Raw genomic sequence first — 27,431 nt, forward strand, 5'->3', positions numbered from 1 at the left:
GCGGCATCTATCCCACAAAAACGCAAACTTTAGCTCGTGCACGCTGCTTTGCCGCTAAAAGTTTTAAAATTCTAGCCTATGATTGGCTTAAAAATGGGGGCGTGATTTGAATTAGTCATAAAAGTCATTAGTGTCATTGTCACCTGACTGATTTTTGTTAGTTTTTATTTGTGTGCCTTTTTGTCAAGACGTAGAATTTGAGAAGGAATTCCAGGCATTTTCCTTGAGAAATCTACGTTTCTAGTCTGTGGACAAAAAATTTGAATTTTCCCGTGTCTCGGCCAAAATTTAAAAAAGGATTTGATCGCTTTTGGATCTCAGATCAGAAATGCTCTGTTTTGTGTTCATTGCACTTCTCTCAATATCTGTGTCAGGGCAAACCGACCCTGAACGACAGGTATGCTGGTCAATTATTCTTATGCATTCCATCAGATTAGTCATTTTTTCAATGCACATATTCACTAAAATGTGTTTCGATTTATTTTTCTCTTTTCTTTAGGTTCATTGGGTTTCCAACCCAGGTTGTCCCAAGGATTCACCTCGATGGGACTGCAACCAGACCCAGATCTTGCACGTGGTCTCTCAGGGACCAAATGACACGATCAACTATTTGTGGGCCTTTTACTCGAAGCCCAGTCTTCTCATCTCGGTGACCGATTCAGACGCCGAGCTTAAAATCGACTGGGCTAATTTGGGGTTAACTAAGAACCGAACAATTCGCTTCGACCCTAAACCTGATTACTCATTTGGTTTAGCCTTGGACAAGGTAACTTTATTTAAAGACGATTGTGACCTATAAATATCAGGAAAATAAATCTTGCAGGTTATTGAGTTTTATGATGCCTCGGACAGTGCTAACATGAGTTTGGCCAACGATTCGATTGCTCGTGAAACCGAAAATTTCACTTGGTCGGTGCAGAAAATTAACCTGGAAGGTGGAGATTTGCAAGTTGAGTTGCTTGGATCTCAGTACAACAACGGCAGTTTGAAGGGAAATATTACAATGATGGTAAAATAATTATTTTTTAGAAAAAAAATTATAATAAGATGGTATTATTTTTTCCCTTCATAGCTCTCTGTTTTTGGTAAAGATGGTTATGGGCCTCTGCTGCCGCATATCCAGCATTCCTCAAATGCCAGTCAGGTTGAAATCACGCTGGAAAATTTTGAGACATCCAAGAAATTCAAAGGCAAGTCGAGGTTTGGCTTGCAATTTATGCTGGTTGATAGTTTGGCTGGAGAGGGACCTGACCAAGTTGAGGAAAAGCGAAGCCTTGATGATGAGCACACGCCTGGAGTTTTTACTGTAAGAAATTGCTTCTAAAGCTTTATAAATTACTTTTTGCTCAAAGGTGGATTAAAAAGAGTAAAATAGGCTCTTGCTTGATGGGAATGGAGGCAAAAAATTATATCCTTCCATTAATTTTAAATTTTAAGAATAAAAACCATCATAGAATATTTAATTCAGGGAAATGAATTTGGGTTTTTTTTGTAATTTTCTTAATTGAATTTAAAAAAAAAATAATCTGTGAAAATAACTAAAAAAAATCTAAAAAAGAAAACACTTATATTAGAGATAATTTAATATTTTTAATTCTAGTAATTGACTTTATTTCGTGTTTGTAAAAATTCAAATTGTGATGTAGATTGATGAGTTGCTCACTCCTACTGTGCGAAACGGTGGTCTGGGAGGCTATTTGGAATGGAGGCCTGTTGCTTACACAAGTTCTGCCAGAGCCATCGAAGAGTCGACCACCACTGTTCACTACCCCATGAGGAATGTCAGCCAAGCTCACCTGAAGGGTTCCTTGTTGCACGACTTTTTTGGTCACAGCCTTGCCCACACACTTGTGCCTCAAGCGCTGAACATTTCCTTCGGAGTCTCCGAAGACGGATTTTACAGAGCCACTAATCACAATGCCTGGTATTTAAATTGATAGCTGACAAATTTTTAATAATAGAAATTAATTAATCTAATCTTCGCAGGACCTTCACTATGGGGTATGGTCAACCACCGAAAGAAAAGTTCTCACTGCTGGTGATTTTGATCTTGGCCATTGGTCTCGGAGTTCCTGCCACCCTCTTTGTTTTCGGCGGAATATTCATGGCTTGTAAAAAGTGCAGAGCCAGAAAAGAGGAACCCTTGCTCAATTAATACTTTGTTGTAAAGAAATTCCAATCAACATGTTAACCCCTCAAAGACTGCTCTCTGCCTTCTCTCATTAATAGCAATATTTTGCAAAGTAAGTTTGTTGTTGTGAATATTTAGTTAAATTAAAAATTTTCATAAATATATTAACCAACTTCTTTTTATTTATCAACATAACAGAAAAATGGTTATAAATAATTAAACATTTGTGCACTGGAAATCGTCGCAGACAGCTAGTTCGTTGACTCCACTAGTTGAGCACATGCGACGAACTAAATTTTATAAGTCCAATGTCATAAAAGACCCCAATTTTTCAGATCTTTGTTCATTTTCTTAAATCGGATGCGCTCTATTTTACGACAAGCTTTTATCTAGGTTTGTCATATAGCTGGTTGCAAAAAAAAATTGGGTATTTTCTTATTTTTCTTCAAATAAATTTTTTATCTGCGGGTTCTACCCTAATTTTTGGAAGAACGGACTTACATCTTAGAAAGACAGTGTCAGTTCCTTTCTTTTTGCCTTTCATGCTTTTTTGTGTAAAGTGTGTGGGAATAACTTTATTAAACGATTAACAGCACCACAGCAAAATTTATAGCTATTTACACATATAAATTTAGTTTTTATTCAAATATGAGTAATTTAAGTTCATGCGCTGATGAATGCAGGTAACATACCGAGAGCCAGGAATACTGTTTTATTTTCTATTTTCATTAACTTAATTATAAATTTTTAAAAATGCATTTTATTGTATTATTAATTTTCTGGCTCTTAAAAATCACAATGAGCAACACTTCTGTTAACCTTTTATGTCTCTCTTTATGTTAAAAAAATTATTTTATTTGTTGATATTTTAAATACAAAAATTATACTTTTGACGTCAAATAATTTGGCGGATATTGATGTATGTCAATTTATATGAAGTTTATTTCTTTTTTAATTTATGACAAGTAGGTAAATTTACGTATGCGAATAAATGGTGCTTCTCTATAAAACAACTTTGCGCGCGCTTCATTTTTTTTTTTAGAATATCTTTTCTCTACATTATTATACAAATATTCTCAAGTTGAGAAATTGTCGAGCTGCTGAACTGAAATTTTTGGCACATGAAAACGCTGCTTTTCTCAATATACAAATATGCGGGGGGTGATATTTATTTAAAAGTGGTGTGCGGGTGGTTGATTGATTGATTGATTCAGATATCGACCTCGAGCAGGAACTGCTTTTTGTAAACCTCCGAGATGCGAATGTCGATGGGCTCGGTGTTGTCGTACAGGGCGGGCGCCTCGAACAGGATGAGCACAATTCCTGCGGCAGAGGCGATGTTGAAGACCCATAGGAAAAGACGGTCAAGCACCATCGCCACAAAACCCCAGTCCTGATCTTCCTGTGCAATCAAACAGAGGAATTTTTATTAGTTTTTATTGAAAACATTTTAATTAAAATTTTTTTTATCACTTTAAACTTTTACGTCTCTTATTTTTGACATTTTTGTGTATACTTTTTTTTTAAAAATTTACATTTGCTCATCAATTACCAAATGGAAGAACTGATGCTTGTTTACAAACATAATCATTATAATGGGTGTAATAAAAAAAAATTTGCAGCCACTTTTAATTAAAGCAAATATAATGGAAAAAGCATTGAATGTAAAAAAGAAATTTTTCTATCAAATTCGTTCATTAATCAATTATTTTTTTTTAATGAATCCAAAATCCAAAGTAATTAGATAGTTTCATTAACTTTTTTTATTTATCATTTTAATCTTGTCTACGTGATTTTTTTTATTAATTATACCAGATTTATTTTTTTTTACCGCGTCAAACTCGTCCTGTCGCTGCATGTGGTGTTGGATGAACATGACATTGTGGATGGCCTTCTCGAGCTCGAACGGGTACTTGCGGCGGTGTCCGCCGTCCAGCAGCAAATCGCTGCCGTCACTGTGCGCGTCCAGCGCGGACGAGAAGCCGTTGAAGGCGGACAGGCCGCCCCCGAAGCGATTGCTGAGGCCGTTGCTGAGGGGCAACGGCGGTGACACTGGTCGCAGACCGGACGCCGTCTGCCTGGCGGCTGCCGTGCGACGCATCATCGTGTCATTGATGGTCGTGCCGGACGCCATGTCCTCAAGCAGCTGCTCGGGGACACGCATCAATAGCAACTTCGGCAGCCGCCGTATAAAAATCTGAAGGACATTCACAGAAAAATTGTTTCAAATTTAAATATTCTAAATGAGATTTTTTAAATTACTATTTTAAATTCAATTTTTATTAAAAAATTTAATCGTTTTAATAAGAACCAACAAGAAATCTTGAGAGAATTCAGAGGAATGAAGAATTAACTTCAAGATATTTGTAGCGGCATAGATATATAATATTGAGATTTTTAATATTATAAAAAAATATTATTTGAAAATGGGTTTTTAAAGAGAAAAAAAAATTTAAACGATATTTAAAAAAAAATTATATAATATTTTATTAATATAACAGATATAAATATTAAAAAAATGTTTGAGAAGTAAAAATTGGTAATTATCATTATTATAATTGAAAGTTTAAGAAACATTAAAAATAAAATAACATTATGCAGAAAACAAAACTTCAACTAGAAACAAACACCTGTGTGATGATTCTACTTTGCCAATGATTGAGCGGCTGCGATTTTTCTCTCACCTGTCGCACCCACTGGGCCATTTTATGTGTGCTGGGCTTTCGGTAGTGCACGTTGAGCACAATGATGGTGATGACCACCGAAAGTCCCACAAGCACCATGGTGAAGAGCAGGTATTTGCCCAGCAGCGGCAACGCCAACGACGTCGACGGGATGATCTCGGAAATGAGCAAGAAGAACATGGTCTGCGACAGCAGGATGGAAATGCACAGGGCCACTTTTTCGCCCGAGTCGGCCGGCAGGTAGAAAACGAGCACCGACAGGTACGAGATACCGACGCACGGCACGATCAGGTTCACTGTGTAGAACAGGGTCTTCCTTCTCAAGGTGATGTTGAAGAAAATATCTGGAGATCAAAGACACAACAAAATGAAATCATATTTTTATTTCTTTAATTGGAATTTAATTAATATGAAGAAAAAAAAATATAATTTACTTTACTGTGCTAAATTATTGCTTTTTTATGTAGATTTGTTTTTATTAATTAATTCTTTGAAATTGATGCTGACGTGGTCTTTACTGTTTTCTCTCCGCAAATCGATTACAATTTTCGCTCGCAAGACTTGGCACCGAAACGAGGAGTTCTTAACGAAGTTTGGTCCTCCGCTCGCTCGCTCGCTCGCTCTTCTCTCTCACCAAAGTTTGAACGCGGTTATTGAATAATGAAGCGAACGAGCGAGAGGTGTGTGCGTTGATGCGATGCGTGAGTGTGTGCCTTGCCTCGCGTTTCGGCACACTCGTTAATTAAGGCTGGCCGTAAAAGCCGAGCTCCACCTGGGACTTGCAAACACATCCAAGCACCGGTAGAAGGGGTAAACCGACGTGTTTACGGAAACGCTTTTGATTGTCTCGTTAAGTTGAACAAAAAATCATAAGCTTTTTGCGAATACTTTACTTTACATTATTGTTAAGCGAGTTTGAAACTTGCTGCGTAATTATGCCACAAACTTGTAGCCTGAAGTTTTGTTTGACCATAAATATAATATGGAAAGGTCTTTGTTCTATTGTTCCGACAGCGTGCGTGACCCCTTCAACCCTCTCAAGTCATTGATGCCCTATTGTTGCAAAAGGGTCTCTTTGTTCCAGAAGCGCGTTAAGGTTGTTTGCATCTTAAGCCTAAACCAAAGAGTTTTCTGTGTTTTCATCAGTTATACATAATGAGCCCCTTAAAATTTAGGCTTTAACCAACTTCGAATGGCGAAATAAATTTAAAATCTGAATAAATCGGCTAAACCAGAGATAATTATCCTAAACAGATAAAAAAATTTTCATCCATTTAACTATTTTACATGAATAAATTAAAACTAATCATTTAATCACCAGAGAAATTCAATGTGATTGAAATTGATTATGATACATTAATAAAACTATGGAACCATTATTATACTGTTTTTTTTTTGTCCACATACTCCACTTTGTTATACACAATCGCATAATATAATTTAATATGCATCAGACAGGCGTAAACATCAATGTACACAAATGAAGGTGAGTGCTAATTAATTTTTTATTAATACCAATAATGTATTTAGAGCACTCAAGCAATTGTATATAAATTATATTCATTTTAATAGCTTGTCATAATATTTAATTATATAAGACGTAGACCTATGACAACTCAAAAAGAGAAATGAATTATTGATAAATCTCTCTTTTTTTTTTAAATAAATTTTAATTTGTAAAAATAAATATATTTTATATACAATATTAAAAATAATAAATGTCAGTTAATATAAATTAAAGATCATTAGCATTTTATTAAAAAGTAATAACAATAATGACAAATTAAATAATTTGAATTCTTATTTTTGCACATGCATACACATTTTGATAGTTAAATATATTTTATGCTAAAAATTTGATTGAAAAAATTGAACTCCAATCTTGGAGTTCCCTAGCCTCCTGAATCATAGGCTTATTTCCATCATCATCAGGTGCATGACAGCGTGTGCGTGCCGCGCACGATGGCCAAAAGTTTTCGCGCGCCCCTCTCTCTCTGTCTCCCTCAGCTGGCGAATAATCAACTTTCTCATCCGCCTGCTGAATGCAAATAAATGGAAACGAGAGAAAGTGAAGAAGTATAAAGCGAGATAAACTCCCGCGGGCGCCCGAACCAGAAATAGCGAAAATAGCAGAACAACAAAACAGCGTTTGCTCGGCAGCAGACACCCCTTTTATCGGCCATAACGCGCGCGCCGAGACGTAAAAAAAGTGAGAGCTCACCTTGGTGCAGGCTGCGGCGAAAAGAAGCAACTTTATTTGCTCAATAATTCACCAGGCCATTCGGGAGGAGCATGTTGACAAACTGGAGCCTCTTTTCGCAGCCGTTTGCCACAATGGGCCGCCCGCCCGCCCGCCGACTAAAATAAACTCTGTACCTGAGAAGATGTGCCCGGATATATTCTTTTTCCGCTCGCATGGAAATTGGCGACTCCCCGTGATCGAGCATTAGACCGACTCACCTTTCTTCTCGCAAGAAAAGGAGCTGAGCAGCCTCCGGGCAGGTTTTACGTCCGCCCGTGTGAGAAATAAAAAGAGTGCTTTCTGTCCGACGGCTGCAATTTTTTTAGCCGCGTTTTTTCTACTTCGCAAGGTGGCAGCTCGTAAAATTCCTTCTTTCCTTGCGTTTGAGAAAAGTGGCTGCTCGATAAATTTTGGCCCGGGACGAGAAACTTCGGCGAGTGGAGGCGCCGCCCAAATTTTGCGAATTAGGAAAGAACGTGCCAAAAGATGACTTACGAGGATGAACAAGTCTTAAAAATTGTACTACGTTTGTACTATGATGTCTGGGCGCTTGCTGTCATTTTTTTGAGAAATGGCAGGCTCAGTTTATCGATTTGGAGACGGACGTCACGGAAAGTTTGTTTTCATTCCAAACTTTTGAGATGGAAAAAGTTTTTGGATGTTTGAAGAAGCGGACACAAATGTAAGCACTTAAAAAACCACTCATACATTTTGGTTTTGGTTTTTAATTAAAAATAGCTATTTTTCACCCCACTTGATTCATTTTAATAATCAGACGAATTATTAAATAAATTGATGAGTTTTTAGATTTCAAATAAAAATAAGAACATTTCTAATAATAACTAATTCTTATATAGCTTCTCTTTTGTAAACTCGGTGTATAAAATTCTGATCAAATATTAAAAATAAACGCGGATAAATGCAGTAAATTCCACCTCGTAATGTTAATATTTTTTCAGTTATTATTTTTTCCTTTTAGAAAAATAATACGTTGTAAGATCAATAATGTGCCCAAAATTAATTAATTTTAATTAAGCTTTCTACTTTTGAAAAATTAACAAAAAATAAAAATTATTTCAATCTGCTAATTATTCATTTGAAATTATCATATTATTGAAGATTAAGATTATTTTTTCCATATTACTTCTCGCGTGCGTTTAGAACTTCATAACGCTCTTCTTGCGATAAAAGCTTGAGATTGCGAGCAAAATTTCAGACTTAGCCCGTTCCTTTTTAACGAGCACTCTCTCTTTCTCTCTCTGTTTCTTAAAAGTCTGGTGCGTGCGAGTGTGCGTTGCTTGTTTGTGATATATTTATGGCGATAAAGCGGCGCGGCGAGCAAATTAAAACCGAGCTCTGTGTGCTGGTGTGCCGAGGCGAAATCATCCCCTGGCAATTTCGCGTCTCTCCGCCTCGAGAGAAGCCGAGTGCGTGTCTGGCGAGATAAATAAAATTGGCCCTCTCCATTGGCTGTGGCGCGAGATTGAAGACGCCTCAGAGACTATCTGACCGATTCAGTTGTTCTAGCTCCGAAGCATCAATAGGGAATGAGCCGCTCTAACTCGCTCCTCGTTGTAATTGTCTTGGGCAACTTTGCTTCTCTTTTTTTCTTTCTCTTTCGACCGAGTTGCTTTTGCCACTTAATCTTTGTTGTTGCCGCGTGGCCAAGTGGTTTTGAGGTTTTTATCGATCGGTCTATTGTCCTCTAACATTCAGGAAGCGTTTTTATTTTATTTTATTATTTTTTTTACTTTCATGAATAAACCTCGCAGTCAGAGACGTTACTCCTTATCGCTTACACTCTTTCTTGTCTTGTTTTCGTTAGTTGTTACTTCTTTTTTTACGACAAGCGGGAGAGGGCTTAACTCTCTCCAAGTTGGCCCAAAAATAATATGAAATATGATGGGCAGACAGCAAAGAGCAACTTTGCTTTCTGGTTTTTTTTCAGCTGGCGCGCGTGTTATTTTTCACCCGGCGTCAGATAAGATAAAAGAATTAAACTTGTCGGCGAGTTTCTCTGGCACTTCATTAGAAAGGATGAATGTGCCGAGCTAGGCAAGCCCGCGTGACGTGCGTGCTCGGCAAAAAGCCTACTTACGCAAGTCCAGTTAACTCTACAAATCTGATCTCTCGAAATTCATTAAAAATTATGATGATAATAATAGATAGTAGAGAACAAATGTAATTGTTATTATTTTTAAGCTCGCCTCAAATTAATTGATCATTTTAATTATAAACGTATTCAAACTAATTTATAAAAATATTTTTTTACCAAATTATTCTCATTATGCAAGTCAATTTTACCAATATCATTTTAATTAAATTCCTAATTTTAGTTGAATAAAATTTCATTATACTTGATTAAAATCTTATAATAAAAATCAGCCTTAATGTTTTTTGAAGCAATACAAATACATATTTAAAATCATGATTTTGTTAATGACTCTATTTTTTTTAATGAATCAAGTTTCTGCCTCAATTTTTTATCTCACCTGGATAGGGTTCAGCGCAACAGGGGTAGTACTTCTCGTGTCGCTCTGCAGGCACCCCAAGGATGTCCCACTCGACGGAGGGGTAGTATTCTCTGAGATCGATGCCCACTTCGACCATGTCCCCAGTGTCTCCGGCCATCTGGTTGATGTGCTTCAGGTCGATCTGAGGATTAAAAAGAAAAAACTCAATAAACTGACCACAGCACCTGAGGGACGCAATCAAGAGGCGGTGCACGCAAGGATTACGTGAGCGGGGTGAGAGATTATGGAATTATTGCAGAAAGCAGCTCCAAATTTAATTTATCTGCAGGACAAAACAGCGTCGTTGAGATTAAAACACGTTCCGGCAATATTTATTTTATTTGACGCCCCACTTGAAATTAGCCGGCGTGCAAGACTTTGTTAGCCTTGTTTTGTAGTTGAAGAGAAACTAGGGTTGGACGGAATTCAAAATGCCATAATGAGCACTGGCTGCGTCAAAGGCAGTTTTTGCCGTCGAAGGAAGGAGTTTTGTTTAAAAATTTTACACACCAGCCACACTACAATCCGGACGAGAAAATATTAACGCGTACTGCTTTGGCACCGCTTCCTGGCAGGCAAACTCATTTTATAGGCCAATAATTTTTTCTTTACGACTGCGGCGTAAATTTTATGCAACGTTTTCCCTCGGCTTAACGATACCGAAAACGAGGAGAAAATTTGGCTTTGCTCGGGGAGCTGTTAAATCATATCTCGCTGCCATAAGAAAGGCAGTCAGACAGACCCCTTCGAAAACTCACTTAAATTATTGCGACTTAAACTTTGCGAGTTATAGGAAGGAATTTCCGAATTTGGCAATAAAAGGGGTGAATTGTATTTATAATTAAAAGGTCTGGAATCTTAAAAACTTTACAAGAAACAATTTAAACAATCAATAGTAATTTGAAAAAAATTTAAGTCAAATATTACTGGGAAAAAAAACTGATTTCATAAAGCTTTACAAAGAGAGAAAAACCTCAAACGTTTCCCTTTAGTCCTCACTCAGAAATTTTTTAAAGTTAATTTTTTACTCTAAATATTACTTCCTATAAAACTTTTAATTGATACAGTTACATCCAAAAGGAGAGTTTTGACTTTCTGAACTTGTAAGACTATTTAATAAACACTAAAATTCTAACTTGTATTTTATTCATTCAGCATGAGAATTGGTTTATTTGAGCGCCGTTTCATTGCATACTTTTTTGTACCAACTTTTCACATGAAAAACGTTGAATTCATTATTTCCGCCATCACGTCGCGACAAAAAAGGCATTAGTCCAGAACGAACACACGGTTTCGCCGCTAATAACGAGAGTTTGGGCGAGTTTGCGGCACACTGAAGTTTTGCGATTACACTTTTATTCGAGGGCAGCGGAGAGGAAAGTGTTATCAACCTGCACTGCAGCGGCAGCCGGGGCAGAAACCAAGCGAAAGAGAATAAAGAGCGACCCACATAAAGAAGAAAAGAATAAAAGCAGCGGTATGTGTTTGCAACAGAGAGAAAGGAGCCCTCGAAAATCCATTTGCTGTTTGTTTTGGTGGTCGTAATGCGATTTGCCGCGAAGACAACTCGTTTTTAATCCTCCTCGGCGCACAAAGGCAAAATAATCCTTCTTGTAAATAAATTTCTGCGCGCACATGTCGCTCGGCCCGAGAGCAATTTCCATCCCAAGGCACTCCTTTGCCGCCACCATAACTCTTTGAAATCTGTGCGAGCCCATAAATCGGCCCCAACCCCCGCCCCTTTTGCGTTTTCGGGGCTCGGCACGCGATCAAGAACAACGAACGCCATGAATGGAGTAGTTTCAGCCAAAGTCTCTCTTTCTCTTCGCTATGGTCACGCACTCGCCCGTTCCGTGACCAAAGCACGCCTTTTGATCCGGCCGACGCGCCGTTGAATGGTCCCCCTTGATTGCCAGTGACTCCATTAATCTTGGCTTGATGACGTTTGGAGGCGGAGAGAGTGAAAGGTAGCTGGGGAGCTCATTGAATTCGGCCAGAATTGAGCTTTGCAGGGCACGAAGTGTCAAAATAAATGTCTTCATATTAGAATTATATTGATTATGAAAAAAAATTATGTGTAACAAAGTGGTTGAAAATTAATTTTGGGATAGAAATGGAAATAATCATGAACCAAACAATATTTTAGAAGTTCAAAAACTAAATAATTAGTGTAAATATTAAATATTTAATATAATAATATTTAATATTTTGTAAAACGCTACAGATCAACCGTATAATGTTCTTTAACTGGAGAATACCTAATAAATAACAAATTAATAAATATTGCAAAACATTAAATTTATTATTAAAATTAACATTTACACTTCATAATAAAGTAAATTAAAATTAATAATATTCATAATAATAGTTTACAAATTAAATAAATTTAACTAATATCTATAGGCTAAAGAGCTTTTTTCAAGCTTATATTTTTTTGATGTTGATACTTTTTGTGTGCCTAATTGCCTATGAATAATTTTCTAATTTTATTTGTATGGACCTAATTTTGTGTGCAAGGTAATGTTTATCCATGAATGGAGAATAAATAATTAAATTCAAATAAACTATTAACGTAACCTTGAAGTCCAGACCATGCTTTTAAATAGTTAAGGTTGTAAAATAATTTTTTTTATGAAAAATCGTCTAGATTTAAAACTATGTTTCACCATATATTTCAGTAAATAGCGCAACCAACTTTCAGAGTGCGATCAACACGGCTTTTTAAAAATTTTGAAAAATAATGAAGAGAAGATGGATTCATTTTAATTAACGTTACTTTCACAACATTTATAATAGGTAAACCACTAACAACTTATAAGATGGAACGTTTTCAAAATTTATGAGTCTAATTAAAAAAACTATTATTTTATATTTTTGCTTTATGGTATAAATTAAAAAAATAGTAAAAAACACTCGCACAATGAAGCACATTTTTAAATTTTCCGACACACTCTCATGACATGAATGTGTCGCGTCATAAATAGACCAGTGCGAGATGAGAGAGCTCGTTTTGTTTGTTTACCCGGCTGCCTGCCTGCCTACTGGCGCACGCACACGGGCAGAGAGTGAGCTGCTGGAAAAGTGATGAAATATTTGAGCAAATAAAGCAGGCAATTCGGGAGCGAGCCCGACAGGCAGACGAATAAATTAGCAGCTCTTTTTCTCTCTCGTCCCAACGTATGCAAAAACATAAATAAAAACGTGCCGGACAAGCTCGAATCGCGGATTGAAATTTCGCAGAAACAACAAAGGTGGGTCTCTCTCTCTATTTTGCCGGCGTTGAGGGTAAATATTTTTGTGCAAAAGTGCTGCGCCATCAGAGTGCATTTACTTGATGGAGCTCTGGCTGTTGGCTGCTGGGTGGACGATAAGCCGGCTGATTTATGGCGCATAAAGCAGCCCACAATGGCCCTTTGTGTGCGCAAACAAACACACACGAGGCCGACTGACTGCATCAGCTGCTGCCCGTCCTAATTGCAAAACTGATGAGAGCCGCCGCGTGATTGATTAACTCCCTCTCTCGCTTTGTCCCGATTAATTAGTTCAAACACCGCGTTTGTGCGGAAAGGCCGAAAAATCTTGGCGAAACAATTTCTTTTTATTTACGGTCCGAAGCTGGCGGATTAAGTGGCGCTTCTTGATGACGCTCGTTTAATTGGTTATTGCCGCACACGCACGCGATCGTGCTTGTAATTAATGTGTAATAACAACGGCCCTTATTGAGGCAGCTGCTCGGCTACGGCTTTGACTCATCAAAAAGCTATAAATCGGCGGCAAAAACTATTGACAAGACTTGAGGTAAAAGATAATTGCTTTCTTTTTTGTATTATGACTTTTCTTGATGGATGATGTCTGACTTTTTATAAATTGAGGATCACAATTTCCAATTATGCCACGTTTTTTTTTCCTTAAAGAATATTTTTGTCAGAAGAAAAAAGTGTTTTTGGTTAAAATTTGCCTGAAATAATTGTTATTTAATTTATAATTTATATTATTTACCATTGTTATAATTTGGAAAAAACTCTGAAGACAATGAGTTAAAAAAAACCTTTGATTAAATAAGGTCATTTTTTGAAAACGCTTGTTAACTTTAATCAAAACAAATAAAACTTTACAGTGGGGACTCACAACAGGAAGCTTAAAATTTTTAATTTCAGGACAAGAATGCAGCTCAAGAGCACTTTGATGTGGAAAGCTGCTCTCACGTTTTTATTAAAATTCTTTAGCCTCTTCAGTTCCATTGGGAAAGGTGCAATTTTGCCGAGGCATTGTAATAGTCACGCTAATCCAGTGGGAAATTTAGTGGGAATTTTTAATTAATTCTAGTTGCGTCAAAAATTTTAATAAAAATTTTATTTTTTTAATAAATAAGTCTTTAATGTATCCATTAAATTTTCTTTTTCTTCCTTTGTTTACACTAATGAAAGAATTCGCTTTATTCTAAAAATATGTGACTTTTATGATCATGAAACTCAACTCATTAATTTAGTTTTTTTTTGCAATTCGTAGCAATTTAAATGAGATTGAAGACATTTAATTTTTTAACAATATTATTTTTAATTATGAAAACATTGTCACACAATGTCAACAATAATTAATCAAAGGAAGACAAGGAAATTTAATCGTTTGCAGGAGGTTTTTAATACAATTCGTATTTTTACATCTTACATATCTATTGAATGTGATGCAAAAATTTGGGACAAATAAATAATAAATAATATTTACAATACAAATCAATATGAATGATCCAATTTCAGAATGTCATTTTTCAGCGAATAAAATGTTTATTCACCACTTTCTATTATATTAAATATTTATTTTTAAAGCTATTCAGAGTTTTCTAAGAAATATAAATTAAAAAAAAAGGAAAAATGTACTTACCTGGAAACCATCGTAAGTCCACGAGCCGAACTTCATGAAGCACGTCTGGTGGTCGAATGGGAAGTACCGGACATCAATTTCACACGACGACTTAAAAATGGCCGGCGGCGTCCACTGGACTTTGCCCGTGTAGTGGAGCACGGCTTTGGTCATGGTGGTCACGACGTACTCGCCGTCGGCGCTGCAAATCACACAAACACACCAGGCCATTAGCCAAATCGCCAAAAGGACGGACACGGTGGCAGGCGCAGGGGTAAATAAAAAAACGGAGGCTCTCATTTCCGGCCGGAAACACGGAGCTGCGGTTTGTCTTTCAGATAATCCTCAACAGTAGCACCACCGGTCGGGGGTGGTTTTTAAAGGCCCTCGAGGGGCCGATCGACAAGATTTACGAGCGTGCGGTCAGCCCCCGGGGGCGGCGACATCATCGGGCGACGCGTTCCGCAAATTCGCCCCACTGATCCGGTCCATTAGGATTCTGGGCCGAAAGTCGGAAAGGGCATTTTTGTGGAAACGAGTAAAGCAGGGGGAAATAAATGAGAAATGTTTTTATCAGTGGTGGGGATCAATCTGGGGCATGTATTTTGTTTGAGTATATAAATGAGTAAATAAGCCTCTTGTGTGCTTCATCAAGGGAAAAGAAGATAAGGAAGCGCTGGAAGACGTAGCAGAATCCGCCCGGCTCGCGGCAATAAATCTTTCACGGCTGGCTGAATAATTAAAGTTGGGCTGAGATAAAGGCCGAAAGCGCCCCATTTCGCCCGAGAGCGCTATCTGCTCTTGGCGATGGAGCGCCGTCGCTACTTTTCGTTTAATTGCCGGCCCATTATGGCCGAAATAAATGCACGGCGCCAATAAACAAGCCGATGGGGCGAGTAACGAGGGGCGACGGACGCTGGAGAACAATGGCGGAATGGGGGTGCTATGTATTTTATGTAAGTACTACAAACAAATATAAAGCGTTGGGAAAAAGAAGTGCAAAAATCCAAGTTCTTAAATGATTTTTGGTATATTATAGAAGATTTAAAATAACAGGTAAATTAATTTATTATTATTTACGTTCTTTCTAAAATGAAAATTTCCAATAGACAATAAATGAAAAATGAAGAGTCCAAAAAGCTCGGAAAAATTAAGTTTGTTACTAAGTATTAAAAATAATGTTCATACTTTGCGTCTATATAAGATATTAATAATAAAAAAATAAACAAGAATAAAACAAAAATTGCATCATCTGAGTTGTTTTGTAAATTTTAAATTTTATTTGAAAAATGGTAAAAATAAATTATTAATAGATAATTAATAAATATTGAATAAATAATAACAATTTTTTATAATAATGTCACTTAATTTATATTTTTTAACAATAGTAAATTTACAATTTTTTTTTTTTTTTTTTTTTTTGTAAATCTTATTCTTACTTGTTGTATAGGACAATGTCCGGCAACCAGATGTGCTCCGACGGGACGTAGAGTTCAGTTACCCCGCCATATTCGGAAGGGTCCCACCTGAACTTGTGATCCTGCCACTCCTGCAACACACACAACATTGTTAAATTTTACTCGGCGGCGGTCTCATTAATTATTCACGCCGACGCGCCCGTTTTGCGACTATGGTATAAATTGGTGCTCCGCAAAACTCGATTTTAATTATCAACGTCAGGGCGGCGAAAGAGAGACTGCGCTGGCCGCCGCGAGCAGGGGATTTTAATCAATGTAATTAGTGCAACATGTGAGTGGAATAATAATTAATCGTGAGGCCTTTGATCTCCATTTCTGGCCGCGCAAAATTAAAATGTGGGGCGGAAATTTCTCCGAATTTGTGGGGAAAGTTTTAGCAGAGTTGTCGTAAAAGAAAGAAAGAAAGTTTGGCAACATTCAAGTCCCTTAAGAAATTTTTACTGTTGAAAAGAATTTTAAATTTGGCAAAATGGGGAACTATTTAGCATTTTTATGAAGTTGATGAGATCCTCATGAATAAGATAAAGTTATAATGTGAATAAGTAGCATTGAACAATATTTAATTATTTTTAAAGAAAATTTACTGTTTTTTTTTTTATTAATGTAGACATTTTTTAATATTCTGCCTTTCATATTAAGAGTTCAACTGAAATCCTAAAGAGATAAATTTATATCTTTAATTTTTATGCAAATAGCAAGCAAAAGGGTTATGTTATTTCAAACTTGTTTATAAATTGCCTAAATTGGTTTTTAAAAAATATTATAAATCAAAATTTGCTATAGGAAAAGTGTACTTACATGTTCAAGCCACACGTTGGTCGTCAGAATTTGATCCTTGAGATTCTGGAACAAAAACAAGAGAATATATCATTTCTTATCTCTCCTCTTAAGTGCTAGAATGCGCCGTGTGTCTGCTTTTTTTTCTTCGCAAGGGAAAACGAGCGTTAAAAATTCAATCGAGCCAAGTGCGATTTTTGTTTTTGGGCGGCGACCAAGAATGTCGCAGCGGCGCGCAACTAAAATTTTATATCGGCCAGAGCGAAAAAGGCAGTCGGGTATAAATATACAGAAAAAAAAACTACTTTTATTGCCCCTTACTGTCATTTTTTTATATTTTTGTAAAAAAGAAGGAGGGCGGAGAAACGTAAAAAAATTATATGCATGGGAGGAGTTCGTTTGTAAAAACGGAGGGAAGAATAATAATAATTCAACAAGCGAAAAAAGCTGCGGCGCCGCAATTTTGCCGGCTAATTTTTGAGCTTATTTATAAATAAAAGCGAATAGCTTGGCGGAATTGAGTGGTCTGGCTGCCAAAAAGTGGCCTGTCGAAATTCGGTCGGTCCGAGAAAGGGACGTGAGTGAATTTTATTTATCAGTTGAATGAAGAGAGAGGAAAGACAGGGCCAGGGGAAATCAAAGCGAGTGGATTTGGCTCTGGCAGATCTGCATCGGCGCAACTCTCATCACTTGCATTATTAAAAAGAGCTCGGCGATGAAATTTGCTTCGACGCTCCTCACCGACCGAATCACGTGCTCGGCCTTTATTGCCTTATTAAAAATACCAGCACACATTCTCTGCCGTGCCGCTCTGGACCGCGCTCCAACTTTAATCATGTTTAAATTGACTTTCTCCGGCCGGCCGAGGTTTGTTCTCGCTTTTGCCGCATTTCAACATACACCATTACCCTGTGCGAAAATGAAGCACCTCGCGCCGAAATTAATTGCTGTTTGCACCTTTTCGCCGGACTAAAAGAGCAAACGTTTGTTGAGCGAAATTGTGTGTTTTAATGATACATTGTTATTAATTTAGGAAGTTCACTACAAAGAAAAAGCAGCAAACACTAATTTACACACTTAACTATTAAATTTTAATTTGAAAAATATTAATGAAATTTAATATGGGTATTAAATCTTCCTTATAAATTGTTTTGTTAACTTTTTAATAATTTTATTAAAATAAAATGTTTATGTACATCATAAATTAAGAAAGCTATTTAAAATAAGATCTGCATAAAAAAATTTATCCCTGATACAATTTAATACATAAATTTAAAATTAACTTTTGTTTTAAATAATTAAGTTGTATCCAGGCACAAATTGACATGTAATAACTAAGCAAAATGCAAAATGGTACTCAGAACTCAGAACGCTTCACGCTCCATTATAAGCAATAGTATTAGTATTATTAATTAAAACTTACCAAGCAAAACGAAATTTAACAGGAATAAATCCTCTTTTTTATTACTTTATCTGTTTAATTGGAATTGGAAACTTGGCTTTAACGTTTCTGTACATGAATATTTGCAATATTTTTTATTTGTATACTTCAATGTTCTGTAATTTTTGCTTAAAATGATTGCTTCTTAAACCAAGCCATTATTTATGCTTCATTTTTTTCCACACTTAACATGAATAAAACCTTGCGAAAAAGCAATCCTCCATTAATCTTGGCAGCTTATTTCTCTCTCCCGACTGCTTGCAATTTTTCAGTCTTGTTAAATCTCCAAACCGTTGCGGAGATTAACGATAATCACTTTGAGCAATCGCCTGCCCATTTTTTTTCGCCAATGCATAATGGCTGAGCCATTTAAAGAGATTTCGCCAGTGAAAAAGGGAGATTTGATCCATCAGTCGGATCAACTTTTCCAGCTTGATTGACGTCAGAGCATCTCTCGGCCGGCACAAAGGCAGCCGCTCAGAGCAGAGGGTGGTCCCTTTTTCGGACGGACAACAGGCATCCTTTGTGTTCCTCTGCCCGCCCAGATGTATGAAATAAAAATGTGTGTGTGTGTGCGAGAGAGAGAAAGGGATGGCCATTTCGCTCAACACGTGTGCTTAAATATTGACTCGGTGTCAAAGGACAATATTGACTCGCTGCGCTCTATATCTCGCACTCATCCGACAGTGATCCACCGCCATTCAAAATCTCGCTTTTGCATCTCGCCGTAGAGATAAAACTACTATGTACTACCTGATGTGCACACACAGATCGCCCCAAAATGCCGCGAACCGTGGCTTGCTTTTTGGCAGTTGACGCGGCTGCTGGTTCCGCGCAGTAAAGCTTCCAAATCAAAGCGCGGTGATGCTTAATCCCAGTATCAATATGTAATGCGCGCCAAAATCCAATATTGTTTCACGATCACCCTTGATCGTAAAAAATCCCCGATCTTGGGGTAAAATATGTTTTAGGATGGTAAAAATAATATTTTTAAAATATATTTAAGATGACTCATTCCCAATTATAATCATAACTATATACTGTTGCTATTTTTTTTTTTTTTTTTATCTAAAAAAAAGGGCTTTAAGGCTCAAATTTTGGCTGAAAAATCTCAAGGTAATTCTCAAAAGAGTATTATTTATTATAAACCTTTAGTTTGATGCTATAAATATATATATATATATATATATTTTTTATATAAATGTGACGCTGCTAGTTTCTTGTATGAAATATTTGGATATTATCACAAAATATTGTCCAATATCAATAGTATTTTAGAAAAAAATAGTGTAAATTCAGAAAAAAAGTAATTATTTTAATTGAAATGATATTATACGCAGGGTCCAAGGAAGTTAGTTCAATTATTAAATTAATTTATTTTTAATCAAGTCTAGCTTTAACAAAATTATTTTCAATTTAATCTATTTTTTGCTAGCGAGTGCTCCCATGTATATGAGATCTAATTTCATCAATGCACGTAAATAGTTTATAACAGTTACATCTCAATAATCTAAGCGAGAAAACGGGTTGCCTTTAAGAATTTTTTGTATAAATAATTAGTATGAAAGATACACACTGAGCAAAATAGTATATTAACACCAAAAAATCAAAAAATTTCTTATTACAATTTTTTATTTAACTGTCTCAAAAAATTTTAATCTTATACCAAAATAATGTAGAATGAAAGAAATAAATTTAGAATAAATAAAAATATTTATTAAAAATAATTTACAATAATCTATGGTGTATGAAAATATTGACAAAAGAAGTATGAAATATAATAAATATTAAAACATGTCTAACAATAAAAAAATGTATAAATATACTTATTAATTATTATTTTTTAATCCTAGGTTAAGTTATGAAACGTTTGTATGTTTAATGAATACGTACACTTTAAAGAATGTGAAATAATAAAATAAATTTTTGCACCAAAATTAGAATTTTGTTTCAAATTCAATAATAATACTTCATCACTCAGCTTGCCAAAGAGTGTTTCTTTTCGACGAGCCAAAGGGTACTTTTCTTTTCATGTACATCTTATACATATGTACATGTATACGTATTTTTGCACGAGCACTTTCGCAGCTGTGGCTCGATCAATAATTGATTCCTTTCCGACTTTTTCTTGCACGAAAATGGAAATAAATTGCCCGTCCAAAAGAGAAGCGTCGATTCGCAGTCTGCCAAAATTAGCAGACGCTTTTCGTGCGGAAAAAAGTGGCACACGCTTTGATCGGCGTCAATTTGGCGGTGAGATCAAGTGTCGCGATAGACCAAGTACCTTTTGCTCCTACGAGTGGTCGGATCTTCCTTTTGTGTCCCCCTCGAGTGCCAACCTGTTAATTTGCGACCGATTATTGTGGTCTTTCACTCCCCAAGAAAAGTCTTCTTGAAAAATAATACGTACGGAGAAAATGAACTCCAGATGCTGCCAAGGGTACTTTCGCATTATTCAGAGCCTGAGGGATTAAACATGGCGGCCGACACGAGGAGAAATGTTTTATGCGCTTACTGCCACTCAGGCAATTTGCTAATGCACAGTGCAAGTTTTGCAACGTGCTACCGGCAACTTGTCGCAAAGTTGTGCACCATATGCGAGAGTAAATCACAAAACTGTCGATCGCACAAAGGCAATTTTCTCTACGTAATACCTTTGGAATTAAGCGAAATAAATTTTATATGACATTGTAATTTGCAGTAATTTACAATAATATAAATTATAAATCACAATATTTGGACGGATAGAAATTTGAAGAATAAATTAAGATAAATTATTATTTCTTTTAATGATTCACGTTTCGATTAATTCAAAGACTTTGGAAAGATAGAGATGGAAATAAAATTAAAATTGAGTGTATGAAAGTTATATGGATTCATAAGTTATTGTAAAATTTTTACAAGTTTTAATTTATAAATTCTTCAAAATTTAAAACTTTAATTTGCATATATCGTTTACGGCACCAGATCAGCGAGTAGGTTTAATTTAGAAACCATTTCTCTCCCAATGTGACTTTCCAATTTCTGTATGACGTGTTACGAGACAAAAAATTTGAATTGAATTAAAACCTTTTTTAACTTTTCTATCTCACGTTAGGTGTCTAACAAGAGTGCAGAAAAATGCAGCCCTGGAGACCCGTTGTCTCACTCGACGTCAGTGGATCGATTTTTATCTGCGAATGCAACTTCTCTGCTCAAGTTCTAGCCGTTCCCCTGCGTTATGCCATCCATATTTATGTGCACCGTTCCAGCGGTGGCAACTCGAGAGTGCTTTATTTGCACAAATGGAGAAGTAGTTTCGCATTTATCAGCGCAGCCGAGATGCAAATCTGCCGCGCGAGCTTGGCTGATTGTCAAGCACACTTTTCTCGTCCCATGGGAACGGGCCATTAGCTTTTCTTTTGCACACATTTCTCTGTGGCGGAAATTTCATTTCTCAACCGACACACGACTCTTTGTGTACTTTGCATGGCGTCTGCGAACTGTTATGGGGCCAGATTGGGCCAGATTACAGTCTTTATTGACTTTTATTTTAGGTTTATGCATTGGATTCATCCTACAAAATAAGGAATAACTTTTTAAAGTTATTTTAATCAAGCTGCTTTTAAATTATTTTAAGATCATGCTATTTTATGATTCTTGTTAGTAAAAAATTTTAAATAAAGATAAGGTCGTATAAACAAAATTAAATGAAATTAATTTATAAAATAATAAAATTCTCCCAAATTTATTTGTTTGCACACAAAAATATCAACATCAACCAATCCCAGAATTTGCTCATAACAGGTTTTCTGCTGTTTTAAAGCCTTATTTATTAACTGCTAAAGCAAAACCACAAAAGCAGCGGGAAAAAGTTTGCTGATTTTAAATTCAATAATTACTACCTCATTGCGAGAAAACCATAAAAATGATACCAGCACTGAATTGATAAAAAAGAAATAAAAAGCAATTATTGAACATTGTCACTTTTTGGAATCAATTAGTTGATTTAAGCCAAGGGAAACTCTTTATTTAAAACGAGTTTCCAAGTTGCTTTGGTGAATAAACAAAAATATTTTGCGAATTAAAATATCCTTTCTCTCGTTTTTGCAGCACATTTGTTTGCATTTACGCGCATTTGAATGCGAAAAGAGAATGTGTAATATCGGTCTCTCTTGCGTATGGAAAAGTACACACACGTAGGTATTTTAAACATTTCATTTCCTCTTTTCCTCTGCGTTTTTCTCTCTCATATTTTCGACAGCAGTGGCATTCTTTTGTTGCAAAAATTCAGAGCAGCGTCGGTTTGCTCGACGGGTAAATAAAGCGCGGCTCTTTTGTGCGGCGGCCTGTTTTGCCTTTGAAGAAGAGGCTCGGGCTTTTTGCGAATATTTCTTTTTAACGCGTTCTGCGAAATGAGTGATGAGTTTAGCAGAAAGAGACGCCGCAGCTCTCGGAATGCGTTGAATTGAAATCGATTTAATCAGGATGAGACGCACGGCTGCGCGTGCGGCTCCCTTGTTGCTTTTGATTGGGATTTAAAAAGTTTCATGAAGAAAAGAGATAAATAGTGGTTAATTTTAATTTGAAACAATATGCCAAACTTACAAAGGAAATTTAATATTAGCATGAAAAATATACGGCTTAGAAATGAATTATTAATGGGGGAGATTCAATAGACTTTGATAGACTTGTTAGCTCCCCCGGGATAAAAGATATCCCAGGATAAATCCAAAGGGATAAAATTTAAAATACTGTCCCGGGTTAAATATTTTTTGTCCCGCCTTCAATGTATTGTCCCCAAGTCTATGGGGATAACTTTTTTTAGCCCCCAAAACGGGAAAAACATTTGACCCGAGCAAAAATTTAATCAGCTGGTTATTAGAAGATCATAAACATGCTCGCGAACTTTTTAAATTTTAGCCATTTGCAAAACAATCAATAAAGAATTTTGTAAGGATCATGGCATTGAGGGCAAAATTGAAATCCAAAGCTAACACTAAAATCTGTATCCAACATAATTTGATATTGCTTATTTACTTTTTACTTTTATTGCCGGCACTACCAGCAGTGTTGGATCCAATTGGATCCAACTCTTTCGCCGGTGCAAAACTGTTGGATCTGTTGAATACTTGATTTGATAGTCATAAGAAAAAAATTATTTGACCAATTTCACTTTGATAAAAGGTCTTTAAATATTTGGGCAACACTTCAGATGAAAGAAAATCGTAAATTTTTTTACTTTTACTTTTTCATGTTTACTAATTTTTTCCATTTTTATTTGTAAAGTGTAATTAAAAGATTCAGCGAATATGATTTCTCTGCAAATGAGAAAATAAATTTGAGAATTTTAATTTTTTGGAGTAGCGAGATGTAATTTTACATGCAATAAATTTTAAGAAAAAAAAATTTCTTGCATATTTTCGCTTTGATGTAGAGCTCTTAAAATGTTTCTGAGCTAAAAAAAAAAAAAATGCAATTTCAAATTTTGTTCGATACAGATTTTTGTGTTAGCTTTGGATTTCAATTTTGCCCTCACTTCCATGATCCCGGACAGTGTCTTTAATTTTATCCCTTTGGATTTATCCTGGGATATCTTTTATCCCGGGAGAGCTAACAATAAGTCTATTGAATCTCCCCCATTATTTATTCAACACAAATACAGTCATGATGGAGGATAAAAAGTTATGCAAATAAACCGTTTTTCTTTAATTTTTTTATACGGACTTGCCATTTTCAGTCACTCAAAATAGTTAAGAAGCGACTTAATCAACAAAACCTGATTATTTTTAAAATAAAAGACAAAAAAACAATGCGCTTTACTAAAAATGTGTAAATCTGAATGGAGTGATGTATTTTTAGTGATTATATAGAATGTTTTAAAAAATATTTCAATTTATGTCACATAAATTAATAACTACATAACTTTTAAATTAATTATTATTATTCTTCTTTTAAATTAATATAAAAAATTTTCACATTTTCCTTTCTTGTACAGATTCTTTCAAGAGATACGAAATGAAAGGAAGTCTCTTTTGAATGAAAATTGTAGCGATTCAGGGCTCTCGTTAAAAAATCATTACGCTGCAGCAGCCGAAGCGCGGCACCCACGCACACTCGCAGATAATGAATAATGAGTCGTGCGACACAAATATGTACGCACACATTAGCTCGCCGGCAGCGAGAGCCGCACAATGCCGGCGCCGCACGTGGCCGTGGTAGTACTACTGTGCGGGGTACACCTGGCCCACGTCCGTGTGTGCGCGCCTTACAGCAGGGAATAAGTACACACACACATACATACAGCGAGTCGAACGTGAATAATTAATCAAAGCGCGCTGCAGAGGAATTTGTGTCTGCGAAAACGTCGGCGCGAATCTCTCTCCGGCGGCAGCGCAAGGGTTGAAAGGCTGCTTTTCATACCCAGTCAGTATTAGTCAGTCTGCCATGCGAGGAGCAAAAAAGCGGCCGTTTTACTTTGAATAATGCATTGAGTGGGGCGAATTAATCACATGTTTTCCTGCGGATTTGCCATTCAAATTTGACGCAGATTTGCATAATGCTCGCAAATTGATTCTCAGCCGAGGAAATATTGCAGCGGTGTTTTTAATAAAATGTTTCAATTCAATATTATTTGAGAACGTTAATAATGATTATAAAATTTAAATTATTAATTCAATTAATATTTTAAATCAATTATCTGTTATGACCATAAATTCCGTGAAAGAATAAAAATTCTTTAAAAAATGTGGGAGAAAAATGAGATTGATTTATTAAAATTTAATAAACATTTTGAAAGAAATTTGTTTCTTCATTTGGTTTGCCAAATCTTTCATTTTATTTTGACTGTTCTCGTGGTTTTAATTGAAGTTCTATATATATCAACGTCATAAACAATTTATCCTTGCAAATTTGTAGCGAGCGCCACAAAATCAATCAACTTTTATTTACTTTTATTTATTCCTGGTTCTCACAATCAGTACGTTCTGCATTTTTCTTCAGGACAATGGATTAGAGTGTAGAGTATAACTGTATTATTATAAAAATCACATTATAGAATATTCTGCGGTGTGAATAAAAAATGTAATCATTTTGTGCATTTAATTATTTTAAAGATAAATACAGTAAGTATTAGCACTAGAATTTTCATTTGTTACTTTATTTAGGTAGTATTGTTCAATTCTTGAAATATAAAAACAGAAACATTCCTAAAAACCACAGATATCCTTTAAAGGTGCTACCAAATGGTTGCCATTCCAAACCCAAAATATAAATAACACATTATGTGGTTCAATATTTAAAAAATAACAAATTTTTTATAATAAATTAGATAAAAGTTTCTCAAATTCCAAATAATAATTTATTTAAACAAAAAATTTAAATTTAAATTGTCTAAATAATTTAAAATAATTTATGTAAATATAAATAAAATTCTATGCAACAAATTTGTATTAATTTTTTTAAATTGTTTATGATATTAAAATTATTTAATTTTTTAGTTTGATCTTTTTATATGTTTTAAAATGTGTACTAAAATAACATACTAAAACAATTCGCACCATGGCAAGAAAAGGAAGGAAAAGAACTTGAGCAAGTGTGCACCAAATAAAAATAAACAAGAGTGTGCGCACCGAAGCACAAACAAACTGGAAAATCAATGGGCACAAACAACGCATCATCCTTTAATTCAGAGTGGCCCGAATTCGCGACGACTGTCCCGAATGCTAATGGTCAGTCGGACGTACGGAAGGGCCGAGACGACTGGTGGCGGAGGCGGGGTCGTCGGGGGCGGGGGGACTCACTCACCAGGTCGATGAGCTGGCTGAGCCGGAGGCCGAGTTTGACGAGCACCGTGTCCGTGTTGTTGCTGACCGGGCGGATGAGCCGGTTGTAGTTGGACAGCAGGTCGTCGTAGAGTCGCTTGGCGTCCGGGTTGGCGTGCAGACAGGGGGCCAGCAGCCCCCACAGGGCCCACACTGTCAGCCCCCCAAGCCCGAGCTGCATGGCTGGCGCGCCCCGACAGTCAGATGTCTCTTTCCAGAGCTGCAGCCCAGCAGCCGGGCCAGCCGAGAGTGCGCAGCCGCCCCCGGCCGCCCGCCCCCTCCGCAACCCCCGGCCGCCTCCACCCGCAAACATCCCTTTTGCTGCTGCTGCTGCTCCTCTCCTGGCCCTTCGCGCGCCGCGCCGCTTTCTTTCTTTATGTATTTTTTCGGCCCGTTTGCTTTTCGACTGCTTTTTTATTGCGCGCACCGAATTCCCGCGGACGCTTGTTTACTTTTGCTGCTCGTCGCTTGTGAAGTGGTTATTGGATTTTTTGTACACGCACCATTCGTGGCTCATCCCAGTTCACTTATATGTATTTGAATGCAAATTGGATGGTTAGGTATGGATGGGAAATATACACATTGCGGAATGGAATCACCGAATTCAGCAAATCAGAATTCGTGTGGCTCAATGGCTTACGAAAATATGGATTTGTGAATTTTATTAATTAATAAGTACCTGATGCTTTTATATGAAATTAAAAGTGAACTAGGTAGTTATAAATTATAAAAATAAAGTTAAATACAGATAAATGTATCAGATGTAAACTTAATTAATGTATTTATACGTTAATATGTATTTTATCACGTGATCTATGGGATTCCACAAAATTATCAAAATTTTGTAATTTGCAATAATTTAATGGATGTAGAGAATAAGTAGCTTGAAAAATTTAATAATCAAGTTAACAGCGGACAAAGTAGTGTAAAAACGTTTTATCTTATTAAATGGTATATTAATTTGAGTTGATTAGTTGCATTACCGCGTGTGAAAATTTCCCCTATACAGAGGAAAATGAAATGGTATATTGATTAAAATTATTTGTTTATTATTTAAAATAAAATATATCTCTCGTTTCAGTATTAATTTTTATACAATATTTATTTAAACAAATTTATTTAACGAAAAAAGTAAATTTTCCTTCTTATTAATAAGGATGTTTGTCATAAAAATGAAATAAAACTTCTCAGCTAAAGTTCTAATGCAAACAAAATGCAAAATTGAATACCATTTTGAACGACACGTTGCATATAATAGCGTTTGCGCAATTTTCCTCCGAGGGCTGTTAAAACGGAAAATAAAGTGGCGACGTGTGTCGTCGTAACCGAAAAGTCTCAGCTGACCCGTAAAATTGCAAAATACCTGTCCATTCTGGTGAAGCCGGCTGGAAAATAGGCGCTCGGTTCACTTTGACGGTTGGCGCGGAAAAAATGGACGGCAACCCTAGTCAACTTAACAGCGTGTTGCGCAAGAGAGAAATGTCCTGTTTTGTTACTCATCCG

At 36.2% G+C, this 27,431-nt stretch overlaps 2 protein-coding genes across 2 annotated transcripts; one reads left to right on the plus strand and one right to left on the minus strand.

The window, feature by feature from the left end:
* Positions 1-124: 124 nt before the first annotated feature.
* On the plus strand, positions 125-2,299 carry LOC132205106 (glycosylated lysosomal membrane protein A-like). Its single transcript, XM_059633978.1, has 6 exons — positions 125-397; positions 500-766; positions 824-1,009; positions 1,073-1,306; positions 1,647-1,924; positions 1,987-2,299. The coding sequence occupies exons 1-6, from the start codon at positions 329-331 to the stop codon at positions 2,153-2,155; spliced, it is 1,203 nt and encodes a 400-aa protein (XP_059489961.1). The 5' UTR covers positions 125-328; the 3' UTR covers positions 2,156-2,299.
* On the minus strand, positions 2,295-26,132 carry LOC132205105 (acetylcholine receptor subunit alpha-L1-like). The gene is made up of 8 exons (XM_059633977.1): positions 25,912-26,132; positions 16,707-16,751; positions 15,870-15,979; positions 14,452-14,632; positions 9,550-9,712; positions 4,816-5,159; positions 3,963-4,328; positions 2,295-3,533 (listed from the first exon to the last, which is right to left on the minus strand). The coding sequence occupies exons 1-8, from the start codon at positions 26,107-26,109 to the stop codon at positions 3,342-3,344; spliced, it is 1,599 nt and encodes a 532-aa protein (XP_059489960.1). The 5' UTR covers positions 26,110-26,132; the 3' UTR covers positions 2,295-3,341.
* Positions 26,133-27,431: the final 1,299 nt, after the last annotated feature.

Source organism: Neocloeon triangulifer, unplaced genomic scaffold, assembly GCF_031216515.1.
Source record: "Neocloeon triangulifer isolate White Clay Creek 2 clone unplaced genomic scaffold, ASM3121651v1 ptg000002l, whole genome shotgun sequence".
In the NCBI taxonomy this organism is placed as follows: domain Eukaryota; kingdom Metazoa; phylum Arthropoda; class Insecta; order Ephemeroptera; family Baetidae; genus Neocloeon; species Neocloeon triangulifer.